General features: G+C 50.5%; 2 protein-coding genes across 4 annotated transcripts in view; both read right to left on the bottom strand.

Annotated features, from left to right (window-relative positions):
• Positions 1–2,439: 2,439 nt before the first annotated feature.
• Positions 2,440–4,279, bottom strand: RAX (retina and anterior neural fold homeobox). 3 transcript variants are annotated; one of them, XM_015887184.3, is made up of 3 exons: positions 3,798–4,279; positions 3,475–3,704; positions 2,440–3,144 (listed from the first exon to the last, which is right to left on the bottom strand). In XM_015887184.3, the coding sequence occupies exons 1-3, from the start codon at positions 4,060–4,062 to the stop codon at positions 2,692–2,694; spliced, it is 948 nt and encodes a 315-aa protein (XP_015742670.1). In that variant the 5' UTR covers positions 4,063–4,279; the 3' UTR covers positions 2,440–2,691. The 3 variants fall into 3 exon arrangements, with proteins under 3 accessions (XP_015742670.1, XP_085384574.1, XP_085384573.1); XM_085528448.1 differs by having other exon boundaries at positions 3,475–4,249; XM_085528447.1 differs by having other exon boundaries at positions 3,487–4,211.
• Positions 4,280–8,731: 4,452 nt separating this feature from the next.
• Positions 8,732–19,583, bottom strand: part of LMAN1 (lectin, mannose binding 1) — a 31,827-nt gene continuing 20,975 nt past the window's right edge. Inside the window, exons 13-14 of the mRNA XM_085529320.1 lie at positions 17,487–17,574; positions 8,732–9,233 (exon numbers count right to left, since the gene is read on the bottom strand). Of these exons, the coding sequence (XP_085385446.1) occupies positions 9,006–9,233; positions 17,487–17,574 (316 nt within the window). The 3' untranslated portion in view covers positions 8,732–9,005. The remainder of the gene's footprint in view (positions 9,234–17,486; positions 17,575–19,583) is intronic.

Raw genomic sequence — 19,583 nt, 5'->3', positions numbered from 1 at the left:
TTAAGGATCTAGATGATTTAATCCAGTTTTAAGAAAAGGTTTTACAGTGAGCAATTAGATGCTGGTTAAGGAATTAATCACTAATGGGTCATTAACTCTGACTGCTATTGTACAGTTAACAAGCCGAGGCAGGATTATTAGACTCAGCACCCAATTAAGGAGGAGAAGATATTTACAACAAACGGAACAAATGGGATTTTAAAATGGAACGGGACAATCGGAAAGTGCAGGAAGACAGAAAACCAGGCGGGGTGCGGGTGTGTTTGTGCTCGGCCCTTTATTGGCTCCGAAAACATTTACCTCTGCACCTTCAGGTGGCTGAGGCGCTAAAACCATCACTTTCGTCGGAGGATGCGGCTGCACACAGCGGCCGGTAATCCCGTGCGGGATGCGGGGGGACAAAGGAGCTGCTCCGTATGGCCGTGGATGAGTCCCGTCCCCGCAGCCGGACGCAGCGCGTCGTCTTTCGCCTGAGAGTTGAGGATAAAGAGTTTGATGAGAGCTAATGGGGGCCCGCAATGCCCCGCAGCGCCGGGCGGAACGTAGCGGGTCCAACTGGCGGCCGTGCGGGATGCGGGAGGCAGAGGGGACAGCGGGCGGCGGGGGGGGGTGCTCTAAGAAAAGGTGGGCGAGCACCCCTGGACCCCAGGGAGAACCCCCAGACCTCGGAGCACCCCCAGACCTCGGGGCGCTGCTTGCTGACCGTGAGCCATGAGGGTGTTCCAGCCAGGTGATGCACGTGGGATTGCGGAGCAGGAGGGGAAGCGCTTCCGAAATAGAGGGATCCCAGTGATTAACTGCACCCGCTCCGTGGACACGGGGGGAGGCGAGGGAAGGGGGCTGCTGCGAAGGAGGCTGCGGAGGGATGCTTAGAAACTGCTATCTGAGGTTAAAGAGCTCCCCGAAGTGAAGCTGAGCGGAGCTGACATGCTTGCTCCTGACAGGGCTCTTAAAGATATGCACAGATTGTGAAAATATAATTAGAAGCCAGCCTTTGTCTGGCCACAACGAGTGGGAAATGGTGAAAGGAAAGGCCTCCCGGCCGGCATTGAATCGTCCCTGGGACACAATAAGGGCGCTTGTGCATCCTTCTCCTTTCCCTAATGAGAAACGTTAATTGCCACAACCTCCAGAGTGTGCAGAGCGCCCCGTGCCCAGCGGAGGAGAAGGGCAGTTTCATTACAGCTTCTCAGCCCCATTACGGGCAGTAACGGAGATAATGGGAAAAAAAGGGGATGCTGCAGCTATAGCTGAGGTGGCTCAGGAAGGGTGCTGTGCTGCAGGGGGTGAGCGGCCCTGTGCCCTGACAGCATTCAGCCCCACATCTCTCAGCCCCACAGCTCTCAGCCCCACAGCACTCAGCCCTACAGTTCTCAGCTCCACAACCCCCAACCCAACAGCGTTCAGCCCCACAGCATTTGGCCCCACAGCATTCAGCCCTACAGCTCTCAGCTCCAGAGCTCTTAGCCCCACAGAATTCAACCCCACAGTGATCATACAGTGCTCAGCCCTGCAGTTTTCATCTCCATAGCTCTCAGCACAGCATTCAGCCCCACAGCACTCAGCCCCACAGAGACCCTAGTGTTCAGCTCTGCAGTTTTCACCTCCACAGCTCTCAGCAGCACAGCATCCAGCCCCACAGCATTCAGCCTCACAGCACTCAGCCCCACAGAGACCCTAGTGTTCAGCTCTGCAGTTTTCACCTCCACAGCTCTCAGCAGCACAGCATCCAGCCCCACAGCATTCAGCCTCACAGCACTTGGCCCCACAGTGCTTAGCCCCACAACATTCACCCCACAGCACTTGATCAGCCCCTCAGTGTTTGAGCCCACAACACAGCCCTGCTGTGCTCAGCCCCTCAGCATTCAGCCCCTTGAATCTCAACCCCGCAGTGCTCAGCCCTGCAACATTCAACCTCACAGTGCTCAGCCCCAGAGTCCTCGGCCCCCCAGTACTCAAACCTGCAGCACTCAGCCCAGCAGCCCTCAGCCCCAAAGGACTTGCTCAGCTCTGCGCACTCATTCATACAGTGCTCAGCCCTACAGCTCCCAGCCCCACAGCTCTCAGACCCAAAACACTCAGCCCCAGTACAGCCATCCCCCTCCCAGTGCAGCCACTGGGGAACACAGGGCTTGCAGGACCCTCCAGTCCTTCTGTGGAGACAGTGAGGGCCAGAAGCACGGGGTGGGGTGGCAAAAAGGGATTTAGACCTGCAAAACTGTGTGAGGATGGCAAACACCACTGGGACATGACCCCAGCAGGGCCCTGAGGGAGCACCATGGCCACAATGGGGGTGAGGAGGACCCTGGGGGCTGGTAGCCCTGGTAGCCCCTCCATGCACAGACCCTGTGTGCCAGCGGTGCTGCTGAATGTCACAAAGCAGAGGACCCTCCCTGGACCCCGTGGTCCGCAGCTCCCAAGTCACTCCATGCAGCTCTGTGCCCTACTGCAGCTTTTATTGCAACTAAAACATCCAGCCAACGAGGGAGGGTGGGAGAGCTTTTCCTAAGCTACAGCCCGGCCCCAGCTCCGCAGGGCACCCGGCACAGGGGGTCAGAGGAACACGAAATACAAAGTCGGGACGCGGGGTGATGACGGCGGCAGAGCAGGTCGGGGGCGTCCCACTGCCTCCCGGACCCGGGACCCTCAGCGGCCGCATCCCAGCGCAGGGAAGGAGGGGGGGGTGAGGGTTCAGATGGTCTGCCAGGGTTTGCCGATGGACTGGATGTGCTCCTTGGCCTTCATGCGCAAGGCGGCAATGCTGGTGTTGCGTGGATCCCCTTCGTCCAGGGGGAACTTGTCCACAAAGGCGGCCCCGCACTGGTAGGGCGGCGGGGGTCCCATGGCTCCCAGGGGCTGCAGCGCGTGGGTCACGGCCGGAGAGTTCAGGAAGGGCGGCGGTGTGTAGCTGGTGGGCAGCCCCTGAGGAGGGGCCGCGAAGCCGGGCAGGCTCTGCAGGGCTGCACCGCCGGGCACGGGCGGACCGAGCCAGGTCTCCAGCGGCAGGCTGCTGCCCAGAGCCCCCACCGGGGCCGCCTGCGGGGAGCGGCTGAAGGAGAGGATGGGCGAGTCCTGCAGCTTCATGGAGCTCACCTCCAGCTTCTCCTGCCGCCGCCACTTGGCCCGACGGTTCTGAAACCACACCTGCAAGTACAGCCGCGTTACTCGGTGTCCCACGGCACCGGGGACCGCAGCGCACTGCCAGCCCCGTGGCAGACGGGTTCCGTCCGCCGTCCCGGCACGCAGCACCCGCACAGGGACCGGCAGCAGCGGGGTCTGCGAGCCCTGACCCGCGGCCGCTCGGACCGAAAGCGGCCCCGCGGCTTCTCCCGGCGGGGAACAGCCGGGACGGCGGAACCGACAGTCACCGCCGCGAGTGCGGGTCTGAGCAGCGCCGGGACGGGGCTCCCGAACGACAGAACGCGGGGCCGAGCCGAGCCGAACCGGGCCGGACCGCCGGAGCGCGGGCGTTACCTGCACGCGGACCTCGGGCAGGTTGACCTTCATGGCCAGCTCCTCGCGGCTGTACACGTCGGGGTAGTGCGACTTCTCGAAGGCGCGCTCCAGCTCGTGGAGCTGGTAGGTGGTGAAGGTGGTGCGGTTCCGACGGTGCTTCTTCTTGGGCTGCTCCTCGTCCGACGGTTTCCCGTCGCCGCCGTCTCCTGCGGGCAGCTCGGGGCTGGCGCTGCTCGGGCAGTACGGCTCTGCGGGGGGACACCGACGGCTGAGCGGCGGCGCGGCCGCCTCCGGGCCCTCCTCGGGGCGGGGGACACTTGCCCGCCGCCCGCCAGGCTCACCTTGGAAGCGGCCCTGGTGCTCGGCCGGCTCCGCGGGTCCCTTGGTGAGGCAGTGCCGCGGGCCCCGCTTGTCCGCCGCCTCTTTGGCGCTGCCGGCGCCGCCGTCGGGCTGGAAGGGGCCCAGGAGGCCGTCATCCTTGGTGAACCCCAGGATGGCCTCGATGCTGTGCAGCCTCGACGGGTTCCCCCCGGGGCTGCGCGCCGCCGGAGCCGACAGCGAGAAAGCGCCCTCGGCCATGGCGAGCGGGGCGCCGGGAGGGTGCATGGGGCGGGCGGCTCTGGCACGGCACGGCGCGGCGAGCCGGCTGCCCTCCTCGGGGCGGGGGAGGAGTGCCGGGGGGCGGTGGGCGACGGGGAAGGCGAGGCCCCGCGCCGCTCCGGCCCGGCGGGGGGAGGCAGGGCATCCCCAGGGCCCCGCCGGCGGAGCCCGCAGCCCCCCCCCCAGCCCCCCGTGCCGCCACGCCCCGCCGGCTCCGGGCGGCCCCGGGCGATGCCATCCGGGGCCCGCGGGGCGGGGCGGGGCGGCCCCCGGCTGCCGATGGGGCTGGACCCGGCCGGGCTGCCCGATGTGAACCGCGGCTGCGGAGCCGGCTGAGCGCCGTCGGAAACCGTCGTGGGACGGCGGACGGCGGGGACCGGCCCGGGAAGGGCGTTGTGCGACGGGGCTGCGCTGGAACGGGAGCCCCGGGTTGTTTGGGTCAGGGGTCGGTGGGCAGTCGGCTCCAAACCCTGTGTGCTCTGCGGCCTCACTGTGCTGCCGGGTTCCCGACAGCCGCAACCTGTGCCCGTGCCGTGCGTTTGGAAAGCACGTCGGCCCCGGTGCAGCTTCGACGTGGCACTGCCCGGGGGTTAAGTGCACAGAATAAAACGTACTGCGGGAAAAAGCTGTTGCTGTCGGGGTGCTGCCCCTGGGCCTGACTGCCTTCGAAGTGGTATTTGCAGACCAAGTGAAAATGCACGTGGATGGGAGCTGCCCTCAACCTTTCGGCCCTCCTCGTGAGGAACGCTTGAGGGGACAGTTATGGGGGCAGTTTTCAAGTTGTAGGTATTGCTTCCGATAGAAGAAGAGTTGTTTTCACATCCCCATACCCTGCCGAGGATGTGGGGCTGAGGGTTAAGAGGGCAGGGCTGTCCCTTCTGGTCTGTGCCCTCCTCCCAGTCTGTGGGATTTCCTTCTGCCTTTGCCCACACCTTTTTAAGGTCTATGGGCTGATGTCCCGGAGTTAATTCTTTCCCGATCTGCTCAGGTTCTTCTAATAGTTGCAGGTGAGGTTGGCTGTTGCCGACTGCCGCTTGGAAGAGATGGGGGGAAGGGAGAGGTGTACAGAAAGAGCTCAGCCATCCATTGGCAAAGAGGGAAGAGGCCAACAGAAGAGACAAGAAAAGGTTAGTGTGGCTTTTGTGCACAATATAAAAAGCAAGTCAATACCATTGGAGGGGCATTGGAGGGTACTCAAAGCAATCAGCCAGGGGCCATTGTGTTCCTTTAATCTACATGTGTATTTCCCAAGAACTCTATTAGTGAAGATGAATGAACTGTGCAATGTCCCTAATTTCTTCTAATTTGGAGCTGGGTTTTTATGGCACTCACAACCAGCACAAAACATGTCTGGCCCTCCAGAAGCTCTGGGCACGCTTGGGAGTCCTTTTTGCCTGTTGTAGTGAGAAAGGAGACAGACAGCAAGGTGAGGTGGAGCAGCGTATCCATGTGGACAGTCTCTAGGCTGACAGTAAAAGCCATGAAGGGAACTGGGTCCTGGTACAATTGCTGCCTCTTCAGCACCTGTCAGAGCTGGCAAACATAGGAACAAGACGATTTTTGCTATTAATCACAATGTAACATACAGCAAAATACTTCCACTCCCAAAGTGGTATATATACCCCCATACTTGTCCCTTATGCCTCCTTCCTGTGGGTGCATAATGAAATCTAAACAGGAATAATTTTGGTCCTGTTGATGTTTTTAAGAGAAATGAATGGCGTGGGGCTTCAAGCCATGAAATCAGCACATAAAATGCCGTGGGTTTTGCTTCCTTTCCTCTGGTCTTTATGTTGAATGGGAGCAATGAGGTCAGCCTGCAGGTGGGACTCTGCAGACCAGTGATGTGCAGCAGGGATCACTGTCCTGAGTGATGGACAGGACAGCAAATCATGGAGGGGAAGGTGGGAGCGGGGTGAAAAGGGGAATGTTCGTTATCAGAAGCCTGTGCCCTGTTTGCTGATTGCTCTGCATCACCCAATGAGCTCAGGCACTGGGCTCACCTTGCTGATGTGCCCCTCCAGAGCAGGGGAGTGGAGGTTCATGCTGTAAGGCTATATTAATGCAATCCTTCTTTACTTGTTTTCCAATTAGCCTAATTGAATTCGGATTGCTTAAAAGTGGGCACCAGAGACATTTATCTTGATGGGATGACGGCCTTGAGCTCTAGCGATCCTATTAACTGTAAGAACACAAATCCCAGGTAGGGCCCGTCCAGCAGTAGCTCCCATGTGACCTAATGCCTTTAATCTTCTCCTCTTCCGTGCAGCACACACACACACACAGACAGGCATGCACACACGTGCACACATGCGCACAGGTGCATGCGCATGCATACATGTGAGTTTGTGCAAGGCCTTTGAGAAAGGCCTTTAATTAACCTTAGAAGTTCACAGAATTGGAATCAGAGGCCTCTTAACTGGTTGGGATGGGCAAGACCCTCTGTCCCCCCCTAGTCGTGCTGCTGGGGGCAGAGGCAGCTCCTGGGTTTCAGGCTGTGCCCAGTGCACTGGGCAGCACTGGAAAGACCTGGCTGCATCTTCATCGCATCATCCCTTCAAGTGTTTATATGCATTGGTTGAGACATTCATAAACATGGGGGTGTATTTATATACACTGAGTTGGAGCAGTCAGTGTGCTGCCTGTCTGCTTTGCTGCCCCACTGTCTGACCCCAGGGCTCAGTGCCCATTGAGCTGTGCAGGGCTCAGTGCTCAGCTCTCTGAGTGCTTCCCCTGCTGCAGCTGATGGCTGTGCCCAGCTCTGGGGGTTCTGTGCCCCCAGCTCCGTGCTGGTTGTTAAGGGCTGCAGGATGTGGACATGCTGCTGGCTCTGCCATTGCTTGGGTGCCCTGGCTTCACTCCAAGCCAGCTGCTGCTACTTGCAGGTCACTGCTTCCTGGCAGCATTAGGGTTATGGTTGCACTGCATTGCACTGCACTGAATTGCATTGTATCTTCCTTCATTGGTTTGCATTGCATTTGTGTTAGGGTTAGGGTTGCACTGCATTGCATTGGTTTTGGCTTAAAGTTAGGTTAGGGTTGCATTAGGGTTAGTAGAAAAAGTGGTCTTGAGGTTCTGGTGACCACAACTACATGCTGTAAGCTCCCACCACCCAGGGACACTCCATCCAGGATGTCGTCCAGCACCTTGTGTGACCTGACCCTGCTGTGCCAGGCTGAAGCTTTTTATGTCTCTGGCTCTAAAAATGGTGCCTAAGGCACTGCAGGACCTGCCAGCAGCAGATCAGCTCAGCTGTGCCCAGTGCCTGGCCTGGCAATGGCCCTCATTGTGGGTGGGGGGCTCTCATCCCACTCATCCCATCCCCCAGCCACCTCCAGCCCCGCTCGCCTCTGCTGACCCAGACCGCATTTTGGAATCTCGTTAATCACTCGTTTGGTGTTTCTGACTGTACTTTCTTCTCTGACCCTTTAAACCACAAAAACGCTGATCCTGTATGTGCTTACGAACTTAATTAGCTCCTTTAAACCACCAGATGCTTTCAATAAGATTTTCAGGATGTCCCAGGCACATTTTAATTCAAAGGTCAAAAGTCTTAGGCCTGTTTACCGTGGCGTTTTATAGATAGGATAACTCAGCCTGAAAAGCAGCAGAACAGCACAGAGACTCTTAATAACCTTGTACAAATGCAGAGGGAGGTGGATGGATCCTTGCTAATCAAAGACCAATGGAGCTGGGAAGGAAGGGAAGGGAAGGGAAGGGAAGAGAAGGGAAGGGAAGGGAAGGGAAGGGAAGGGAAGGGAAGGGAAGGGAAGGGAAGGGAAGGGAAGGGAAGGGAAGGGAAGGGAAGGGAAGGGAAGGGAAGGGAAGGGAAGGGAAGGGAAGGGAAGGGAAAGGAAGGGAAGGGAAGGGAAGGGAAGGGAAGGGAAGGGAAGGGAAGGGAAGGGAAGGGAAGGGAAGGGAAGGGAAGGGAAGGGAAGGGAAGGGAAGGGAAGGGAAGGGAAGGGAAGGGAAGGGAAGGGAAGGGAAGAAGTAGATAAACCATATTATTGCAAGGGAAGGGAGGGGAGGGGAAGAAGTAGACAAACCATATTATTGCATTTATTCATTTTGAATGAATATTTTTATTTGACTGGGTGGAGACTGAGAGAAGAGACTTACAAACCTGTAGGGAGGTGCTACATATCCCCATTTGCATATTTAATTCACAAACCTCCTCGTGAAGAATTTACAAAGTGCTTCATTTTACACATTATCAGGGCCCTGTATGAGTGCTATTATGCGTATCAGCCCTCTAGGAGGGCAGTGTAGCTCCTGTGTGGGGTATTGTATATAATTTCTCATTGCTATGAGTGTCCTGCAGGTCCCCATCACATGCACACACAACGTGGTTGTCCCAGGTGGTAGGTAGCATTTTAGGCTTCACTTTTTGCCTTTATATTTACAGCAGCAGTGATAAAAAACAATCTATTTTTTAAAGGATCCTTGCAAAACATTTGAATATTGTTTTTGCTTTAAAATGTTTGAGTTGAGGTGTTTCAATTGCATATGTATATTTCTGAGAGTGGTATTAAATGAGTAATTACCTGTAGGTTATGCATTGGAAGAACAACTGTAATGGACAGTGAGATGTTTAGTAGCATTTTAAACACTTTGAAAAGGCACGCTTTTCCCCCAGCATTTCCATTTCTTTTTTTCTTTCTTTCTTTCCTTTTTTTTTTTTTTTTTTTTTTTTTTTTCTTTTTAAAGCCATCTTTTCCTTGAGGAAAAATGTTATGTTTAAAAATAAATAAATAAACAAATAAATAGAATAATTTCTGCCTTTACACTAAGCAACTACAGCACCTAAATGTACCCCCCTGGAGGCTTTGATCTCTGTCTCTCTCTCCTATTGATATGTATTGCCATAGAGATATGTAGGTGTACCCCTCTGCCCACTCTCACCCCCACCCCTGTGAGGTGGAGCTGGATTGACAGCCCTTGGGTCTCCCCTACATCACAGAACATTTCTGCTCAGCAGCCTGTTTGATTTCGGTGAAGGTGGCTTGTGCCTTTTCCTTGATCGCGTCCATGTCCATATTCTGAATGTTCTGCAACTGTCCCAGGATAGAGTCCTTGTCCTCTTCTTCTATCTGATCCTCTGCCACCATCTTCTGGAGGTCTTCTGGCAAACCCACGTCGTCTCCAGCCATCTGTATTTGGTTCTCATCCAGTTCGCTCTGACACAAAGGACAGAAAACAAAAGCAGTGCTCAATGGGATTTCAGGACCTAACAACGAGTCCCCTTTGGTTTGTTTGGCTTTGTTTGTTTTCACAGAACCAGGGGATCACTAAGGTTGGAAAAGACCTCCAAGATCATCCAGTCCAACCACCCACCTACCACCACAAATCTATGCAAAGAGTCCTGCAAAACCAATTGCAGTGATGGGATCTACCACAAACCCATAATTACAACCTCAGCACCCAGGTCTATATTCCAGTGTCATGTTAGTTTTGACACCTGTTTTCTGTTCCCGTTTTGGAGTTCCATCCCGGGAGGTTGCTCTTAGTTTTGCATTTTATGTACTTTCTATTGGGAAGAAAGAAGTAAAAGGTGATGGTCCAATGTCACATTAAAATAGGGAGCACTTCAGGCGGTGAGCTGCAGCCAGATGTGCAGAAAAGAACAGACCAAAGAATGGTCTGCACAGAAAATCATTGAAAAAATAAAGAAAAATATAAAGGTGTAAATAAATGGGGTTTCTGGCACTGAGGTCTGAGCGCTGCTCTAGGCTCTAGGCTCGCTTCCTGCCCGCCGGCTGCGATGCGCTATTGCTGCTGCTGTGTCAGCTTTAAACAATGGTGATTCTGTTCACATTTCGTGGTGGATTCCCGACGCATCCAGAGCTCAGAAGGACGGGATATTTTGACACAGTTCACACATCAAAGATAAGCATTAATGCCTCGTTACATCTCCAAAATGAAGCATGACAGCAGCAAAGGGCTGATATGAATAAGCGGCAATGCTGTCAGCAGGAGGTGTTCTTGAGAGTGAGGGGTCTGCGTGAATGAATGAATGTACGAGTGAATGGAAGGATGTATATGAGCAATGGCTGTGTAGTTTCGGGGCTTTATGAGGACAAGGCAGGTTGATGTGCTTGACTGCACAGACATTATTTTAACGTCACGTTTATTTGTTCTGTTTGTAGCAACTGTGCTGCTCTTAAATCTCCTTTCTCCCCGTATCCCTTGAGAAAAACACAGAGGGGTTTTGCCATGATGGATACTACTATGTGGCTAAAGTGGATGAGGATGCTGCCAACAGATCTGTGGGAGATAGAAACCATATCCCTATCAGCACAAGTGTTCTTTACTGGTGTTGTAGCAGGAGCAATGTTTTATGCTTTCCATCCACAAGCCCTGGCTATAGGATGAGGTACACCTCTGAAATGCTCAGTACAGGGAGATAAAATGATATGGAGTTAGTTATTGCAGTCCCTCAAAGCAACCTAACACTTGTGTTCTTTCTTTTAGGGAGACTTACCGAAGAAATCATCACTGCATGCCACCAGGTATTATGTGTAGATATGGCCATACAACACACACAGTCCACTTTGGCATTGCCAAGTACTGCTTGGCATAGCTCTGCAGCAAAGCCCTGTCCTGCTGAAGCCTGAGATGTGACGCACAATACTGTTTGGGGTTTCATAGGGATCTCTGACCCCAGATTTGGATGAAGGTAGCACAGTTCTGCCAGAATCACTGAAATTACACCTGCATTCAGCCTGGCCCTCAGCAGCCCTAACACAAGCTTCAGCAGCAGGGGTTTTGCTCACCCCTCTCCCAAAGCCAGCTACAGCCCTGTATCAGGATATACCCATCTCTGCAAGGCCTCAGTCACCCTTCTGGAGTCTCTGCCAGCACAGGAGAACATCTATTGCTAGTCCATTAAACATGCCTGGCACTGGCCTCTTGCCCCAGGGCCAGCTGGCCTGCGATGAGCCACAGCCATGCTATTGAGCTCTCTTGCCCTACAAAACAGGGTGCTCCCATCCAGCTGCCCATTGGGAATGCTTGTCCTCGCTCCCAAACCAGCCCTGTGAGCTGCTTGGGAGGCTGCCCAGGCCAGAACTGGGGCAGACATTGCTCTGACAATTCAGCAGCACAGATGATGGAGCCCAGCCTGGGAATGTTCTTTGGTCCTGACTGTCCTCCTGATGCAGTCAGACCCAGCCAGGTCTATTCTGTTACAGGAATGATCCAGCAGAGCTCTTGATACAAGCATACACACAGGCATAAGTAGAAAGGAGTCTAACTATATGCTGTAAGCAGAAGCAATGAAAGCTTGCAGACTAATTTAACCATAGTGCATCCGGAGCTGTTCCACTTTGGGCTGTTAAGGAAAGATTTGGATCATCAAGAAGACTCTTCAAATTCAGCATTTTTGCTTGCTTGCTTCTTTGTTTTCAGGTACTTATCTGAAGCCTGCATGTATCAAAGAACTCCTGAGTTAAGTTCTTCTTCCTTCTTGGTTAATATGCATCTCCTGTGGCACAGCTAGAGAGCGATATTCATTACACTGGGGCTTCACAGTATTCCTGTCTCAATGCAATAGAGCAAAAGCTGTTTGAGATGACGTGACGGCATGTTCTGCTCACCGTGAGATGCTTTCCTTTCAGATGTCTTTATCAGCACTTGCTATTGAAACAGCACCTGATGGCATCTGAATACTCACTCCCTCTGAATACCAGCGAATGACAAACTGTTCAGCAGCAGAGAACTGGGGGAGCAGTGCCCACGTCAGCACCTTGGGCTGATTTCCCCATCTGACCTTCTCTGCTGCATTCACTGGTTGTTACTGATGTCTCTTTCCTGGTTCTAGGCATGTTCCATGGTTGGAGGAGCTGCTCTAGACCCATCCTACTCATGCTTTAGATGAAAGCCTTTCATAAAACACCTCTAAACTCCATCAGATCAGACAAATAGCTTTCAAAGCGTATCTGATGGTGGAACCTTTATTTTCACCCTATGTCAGATACCAGATCTGTTCTTAGGTGACCCTCCATCGAAAGCTGCTTACAAGAAAGCAAGCTGAACAAAATTAGCTGGCAATATCACATGAAAAGCAGTAAAAACACACTTTCTTTTGCATGGAACTGATGTGCTGACTACTCTGCAAAGGCAAAACTGTCCATAGATTGAATGTCTCATGGCTAAAAACATCTTTCTGATGACAAACCTAAGTTGACAATTCTGTTAATAGGATTAGGTTCATTAAGGGACTGCTTTCTCTTATAAATCTACCCCAGATAGCACAGAGCTTTAGATTTTGCACTGAAAAGGAGGCCCTGCTCAGTCCTGAGTTTCACACTTTCATCTACAGTGTGTGCTTGGTGGATGATACTGGCAATATTCAGAGCTTCTCTTCGAGGCTGTTCTACCTGAAATAGCATGGATATTTCAGATTAAGGAATGCATTTGTGCTGCACTATCACAAGCTGCAGCAAAGCAAAAAAAAACATACCCTGGTCTGCATCCAAAGCAGAGTGGCCAACAGGGTGACTGGGGATCTGCAGTAAGAGTGGTGAGGCCCTGGCACAGGTTGACCTGGAGATGTGGAGCCCCATCCCTGCAGACACCCAAGGTCAGGTTGGATGGGCTCTGAGCACCTGGTGGAGCTGTGGGTGTCCCTGTGCATTGCAGGGAGTGGGACCTGAGGGCCTTTAAGGGTCCCTGTGAACATCCTTATGCCATTGACAGTATCACTTCTGAGGGTTTAAACTCAAATCCTTACAGAGCATGGTAAGGCTGCTGGGCAATGCTGTTAAGCAACTGTCTCAGCCTCGAAAAAGGAAAACAAAGCCTAACAACAACAAAAATCTAATGATATTTTACTGCTCATCCACTAATTAAAATGCTGGTGTTTAGAGATTTAAGCCTACAATCCAATCAACCACTTAAAATCTTGTACTTCCCTTTTTTACATAATTAATCCTCCTGTAATTAAAGTTGCCCTCAGGATATCTTTTCCCCTTTCTGTGCCTGTCACTCTGCTCAGCAGTTGCAGCCTGGAACAAGAGGCATTTTGAGGAGGAGCGTGGTGGATCTTCCTCATACCTGGGGATGTCACCAGCCACGCTCAGAGGGAAGGTAACATACATCCACATTGCTTGCAGGAATGGAGATAGCTTGAAAAAACAAACGCCCTGACAGAGAGATTGTGTATCTGAAACCATTTGTTGTATAGAGCTGCATTCACTTCCCATTTGCTAATGACAGATTTTTTTCCATGCTGTATATCTTGAGAGAAGGCCAATCCTCACCTGGAGGCAGCTGAAGTGAGGCTTTCTTTGCAGAATCATTTCCTTTGCTTTTCCTTTTCTTTTTCTATTAATTTTCCTTTTTCTTCTTTTTCTTCTTCTTTTTTTCTTTTCTTTTCCTTTTCTTTTCTTTTCTTTCTCTTTTTATTTTTTCTTTTTTTCTCTTTCTCTTTTTCTTTCTCTTTCTCTTCTTTTTCTTCTTTTTTCTTTTTCTTTTTCTTTTTTTCTTTTTCTTCTTCTTTTTCTTTTTCTTTTCATTTTCCCCTTCTTTTGTATTTTTTCTTTTCTTCTTCTTTTCATTTTTTCCTTTCTTTCGTTTTATTCTTTCCCCCCCTTTTTATTTTTTTCTTTGCTTTTCCTTTCTTTTCCTTCTCCTTTCTTTGCTTTCTTCTTTTATCTTTTTTTTTTCTTTTCCTTTTCCCCCCTTTCCTTTCTTTTCTTTTCCTTTCCTTTCCTTTCCTTTCCTTTCCTTTCCTTTCCTTTCCTTTCCTTTCCTTTCCTTTCCTTTCCTTTCCTTTCCTTTCCTTTCCTTTCCTTTCCTTTCCTTTCCTACCCTTTCCCTTTCCCTTTCCCTTTCCCTTTCCCTTTCCCTTTTCCTTTCCCTTTCCCTTTCCCTTTCCCTTTCCTTCTTTCCTTCCCACTCCATCCCTCTCCTCTTTCTTCTTTTCCTTTCCCTTCTTCTCCCTTTTCCTTTTCCTTTTCCTTTTCCTTTTCCTTTTCCTTTTCCTTTTCCTTTTCCTTTTCCTCATCATACCTGTTTCAGAACATCCCGTCCTGCTCCCTAGGGATAACACTCCCCTCTCTTGGGAAGTCAGTCAGAGAGGTTCTCGTTGCAAAAAAAATAAAAATAAAATAATAATAATAATAAAGAGAAGCCCATTTGATATACAGAAAAACGCATTTTTCACCCCAGGATACGAACGAAGGCTCCCAGACTGCCTCAATACAGACGGCACCGCTTTCTCTAAGTCACGAGGCTGGCTCGTTGCTGAACCACATCACAGCTCCGCTTCACGTTGAGCTGTTATCGCAGAGAAGAGCGGTGCAGTTCTACCAGCACGGCACCAGAGGGCTGCTGGGCAACCACGGATGGGCTCGGCGTCTCTTAACTCCGTCGGAAAAGCAGGAGGGTGGTTTATAACCTGAGTTTACATCGCGCAGCCGAGAGCTGGCAGTGAGAGCTCAGATCAGCGTGAGGGGTTGGAATGTCCTGATGGGAAAGCACTGGATTTGTTGGTGTTCTCTTGAATGTGTGGGTGAGGCTGCAGAGAATTAGGACAGGAATAGAAATAAAAGCCATATTTCAGAGCAGTGCTTGATGGATGAGAGCAATGCCACATCACACTGCTGGAACAGAGCAGTGCCGAGGTGTCTCCTGTTACTCAGCAAACATCATGGAAGCACTCTTCATAGCAGGACTGATAGGTAGATAGATAGATAGATAGATAGATAGATAGATAGATAGATAGATAGATAGATAGATAGATAGATAGATAATCCTTTGGATATCTTTTCTTTCCAGAAAAAAAATGTCTTCACAAAGTTTTCTTTTAAATGGAATCGTTGTAAAGTTGTGGTTTAAAGTATTTTGAGTAACTTGAAAAGAAAAAAAAAAGGAAAAGAAGGGGAAAAAAGGGAAGAAAAAGAAGGAAAAGGATGAGAAGGAAAAAAAAAAAGAAGAGAATTTAAAAAAAAAGAAGAAGAAAGGGGGAGAAAGAGGGGAAAAAGAAGGAAAAAAGAAGAGAGAAAAATAAGAAATGGCTCCCTTCAAACCATGCAGAGCTGTACAGCAAAAAGAAATGCTTGCAAACTCTTTTTCTTTGGTAATTTTGGGCTGTGGATAGGCCTTTGCAACACCACTTATTGAAAGCCAATGAAACCAGCATTGAGATGAAAGGAGGATCAGATGAAATCGCAGCACTTTTTTGTTTTCAGGTAATTGATGGTCAGTGAAGGATGTAGCATAGATTAGGACAGCAGCAGCCATCAGATGGCAGAGCCTATCCACGTAGCAGGACAACCTGGCTTTTATCTTCCTGACTCCCTTACAGTGCATCCCTCTGGTGGGTGTCAGCAGGCAGAGTCTGTGCTGCAGCCCCACACAACCACTTTGCAGGGCCTGTGCTCTATCAAAGCTGAAATCATGAGAGCTGACAGCTCCCAGAAAGGTTTCCCCTCTGTTTTTCTTCAGGTTGGGTCACAGTGGGGCAGACGCCTGCAGGTTTTGGGGTGGCTCAGTATTCCCTGCTGTGATAGCAGCCCTTGAGCCTTTATGAATGAAATACACTGGAGTATTAATAATTCGTTAACTGAGGATGTCTTGAATGTGTTGGACTCCCTCTTGATAGTTAATTTCGTTACTGCTGCTGAATTAATACAGAGATTAAAAAGTTGCATGGATTGTTCTCACCCCTGACTTGGGCCATCACCCCAATTAAACGCCTCATCACAGAACAGGAAGGGATGGGAAATGTGAGCCACGTACTAATAGAACGTTGTAATTACACAGAAACAAAGGCCAGGGTTCTAACTACCTGGGCTCCAGATTAACAAGGAATATGGATGGGCTCTTCGACCCCCTCACAGCAAGAAAGACATGGAGGCCCTGGACTGTGTCTAGGGGGGTGGCAGTAATGTGGTTTAGTGGTCAGTGTTGGTGGTAGCTGGATGGTTGGTCTGCATGATCTTAGAGGTCTTTTCCAACTTTGGTGTTTCTATGGTTCTATGATTTATGTTCTTGAAATTCCTTAGTGGTCATCACGTGAATACCTTTGTAGTTATGCACAGTAGAGCCAGGAACACATGACTTTAAGTTAAACACATCCCAGTTCACCCTACTTGGAAGCAGGGTGATATGACAAGGGCGTAAGGCAGAGAAGTGCATATCCTCATGTGATCAGTGGACCATCAGGCCCTGATCTGAGCTGACTGCAAGAAGTGGAATGAGAAAGACACAGAGACTGCACAGATCACAAGGTTGTGGCATTATCTGCAAAGGGAGAAGCAGGAAGATGAGGAAGATGAGCAGTAAGAACATGGAGTGGATAACAATAAAGTTCTCTGGAGGTTTGGATGGATGAAGCTCCAGGTGCTGATCTCTCTTCATTGATGATAAAGTCCCCACATGGCTGCTTTGGCTTGAGTGCTCTGTGTTGGGGCTGACACTGTAGAGAGCTTTGAACAAAGTGGAAAAGCAAAACCAAATGCCACAGAGCACTTGGGTGAACAGAGAGGGTTTCATTCCTGTGGCTTTGAAGGGAATCTCAGGTTTTAGGGAGTCCCTGAGTGCACAGTATAGCATGACTAAATGCTTACAGATATAACATTGAGATATTGCAGAAAGTGGAAAACAATGCCCTTTGGTGGTTTGGGGTTGGTTTTTATATGGGGGGAAGGGGGTGGGATAAAGAATGGGGGAATTATTTCATGTTTTTCTATATTTCCAGAGGGAACAGGAATGGTATTCCTCTCCTCTAATGAACAGCAAAAGCCAGGCACCTAGCCTGATGTTAGCACCGCATTCCAACTTCAAGCTGCTAAAGCCAGCTGCTGCCATCCAATGAAGTTTTCTGGTTTTGCCATCTATTCCTTTCCTAATGATTCTTCAACCACCTCTCTGCCCCTCTGTGGCTCCACTGACGTTTCCAGTGACCCACCTGCAATCCCTTTGAGCTCATTCCCTAAGGGGCAGCAGTCCATTTGGAGACACTCACTCACACCCCACAGAGACAGAGAGGACTTTCCTCCCCTTCCATCCCATAGCAAGGCACTGCCCACATCATCAGCTCTCCCTCACTGTGAGCTTTCCTTACAACACCCTGAACACTTCTGTACAGCCATCGACCTCCTCCTCCAGCCAATTATGATATGAAGCAGCACAGATTTCTGTCAGCACGTCTCTGTGTTTTGGTTTCCCTGGGTGTACTTTGCAGTGTCAGACAGCTCTGAGTGCTGATGGGTGTCCCTGTGCATTGCAGGGAGTAGAACCACATTGCCTTTAAGGCTTCCTTCCCACTCAAACCGTTCTATGATGACTCTACATCACCTGGGCCCCTTTGGGTCCCATACAGCAATGGCATCCCACTGACAAAGGCAGGAGATGCTTCCAGGCAAAGGCAGGAGCTGCTCCACATGCAGCCACTGGGCAAGACAGGGCTGTGAGCTGCACCTCACCTTGGGGAGTCGGTACTTCTCTCTCAGGTGAACCCTCAGACAGGCTCTTTCTGCCTTCTTTTGTGCAAACGCTGCGTCTCTTTCCATCCTGGAAAATAAGAAGGGGAAAAAAAAAAGAACAACCCAAAATTGTCTTCAAGGTATTGATAAAATAACTGTCCTTTACACTGAGGCTGCTGCTTCAGTAGCTGAAGAACTGCTGGTGCTGGAAGTTGGTCCTACATCATTAACAGCCCTGGGTGCTCTCTGCCAGCTCCAACCCCTCTCAGACTTTTCTGAACCCATTTAATGTCCCAGCGCTTCCTATCACTGTGAATGCCAGTTTCTCCCCTATGGAAAAGAACTTCCTCTAGCTGTGATTTCATAATACTTGCTGGTTAAATTTGAGATTCTTGGTTCAATCACTTACATCTACTTGCACAATGTGTGCCTTCAAAGATGTCTGGTGAACTGTGAGCTTCACAGTATTTAAAAAGGGATTATAAAGAGGAGGGGAATCAACTTTTTACAAGGGTAAATAGTGGTAGGACAAGGGGGAATGGTTTTAAGCTTAAGGAGGGGAGGTTTGATTGGATATCAGGGGGAATTTCTTTACTATGAGAGTGGTGAGGTGCTGGAACAGCTGCCCAGAGAGGCTGTGGATGCCCCGAACATCCCTGGAGGTGTTCAGTGGGTTGGATGGGGCCCTGAGCAGCCTGGGCTGGTATTAAATGTGGAGGTTGGTGGCCCTGCATGCAGTGGGGGGGTTAGAACTTGGGGATCCTTGGGGTCCCTCCCAACCCAAGCCATCCCATCCTGTGATTCTATGAGTTAATGTTGAATGATCTTCTCTCCTGCCTTCTTCCCCTTTCCTTTTCCATAGAAATTCTCAGCCAGAATTTGTTTTGTTCCAGCCAATATCCAACCTATTTGCCAGATGAAATGTTAATTTCCCTCTCCTTCTACAAATGAGTTTTGGGTTTTTTTTCCCTGTTCTCATTAATTGGAAGCCAACTTAAGCATAATTCAGCCAGTGATTAAGGGGATGGTTCCCCAGCCACTCCTCCATAGGAGCAGACAGGGGTTGCAGTGTTGGGTCGTACAGTGTTGGGTCGTACAGTGTTGGGAACATCCCCACTGGGACATCACATCCCTTCCAGCGACACCACTGGGTGCCCTATGAGACATAGAAGGGGAGGATTCTCTGCTCAACCTGAGCTTTCCATTTGCTCTGGTGTTGCAGGAAGACTCGGCACCCTTCCACCATCACCTGGGCCCTGGGATGCTGCAGGTTTAATTATGGAGCACAAAGTGCTGCAGATACAGGACTCAGGTATAGGGGCTGCTGCATGACAGCCAGTAGCAGGTGTGCAGCACTAACTGGCAGCCCCTTCTTGCCCTTAATGCTGGAGATTGCCAGCAGAAACAACTTGTTTGCTCCTCTGTACTGCACGTTCTCCTAAGAAACAGCAATCCCTGCCTTTCTGGTGGGTTTTGTTGCATTAAAAAATAAATAAATAAATAAACAAAAAGGCCAACAAAGCACAGAATCCTGGCCAAAGCCACGACACCCATGTATCAAAGGCCACAACCCCAGCAGAGCTCATCACATCTCTGACCTCTCTTACATAACCCCACAGCACGGACTGTCCTCAGCAAACTTCTTTCTGAAAGCGATTCCCATCTTCCAACCTGAAGCCACTCCTGCACTGACTCCTCAGCACGTTTCTGTGTGTCTGAAGACACACCACACTGGTACAAATAATTGCACTTCACAAGAGTTTTCCCCATCCCAGGGACTTGGGTTTGCTCTCCAGTCTCAGCAGAGAGCCCTCCCTCCAACCCACAGCTGATGACCAAAACATGAAGCAAAAATATCCTGTATTTTATTCCAGATCAAACGATATCTGTTTGAGGTTATATGATAGAAAGGGCTGCTGCTAAATACAGACCTGGATACCTCAGATTCCATCGGTCATTAACCTTTCACCTATAATCATCTTACGCAGAGGATTTACACAATCATTATGTAATTGATCATTAGAAGAACAGATGCATCTCAGATTTAAAAGTCAATTGTTTTCTCCATAATTATGCATGATTTGAACTCCCACATGC

This window comes from Coturnix japonica, chromosome Z, assembly GCF_054131305.1.
Source record: "Coturnix japonica strain WE chromosome Z, WE-NBRP24, whole genome shotgun sequence".
Classification (NCBI taxonomy): Eukaryota; Metazoa; Chordata; class Aves; order Galliformes; family Phasianidae; genus Coturnix; species Coturnix japonica.
The sequence above is the reverse complement of the archived record's forward strand: the minus strand, read 5'-3'. Positions and strand labels throughout refer to the sequence as shown.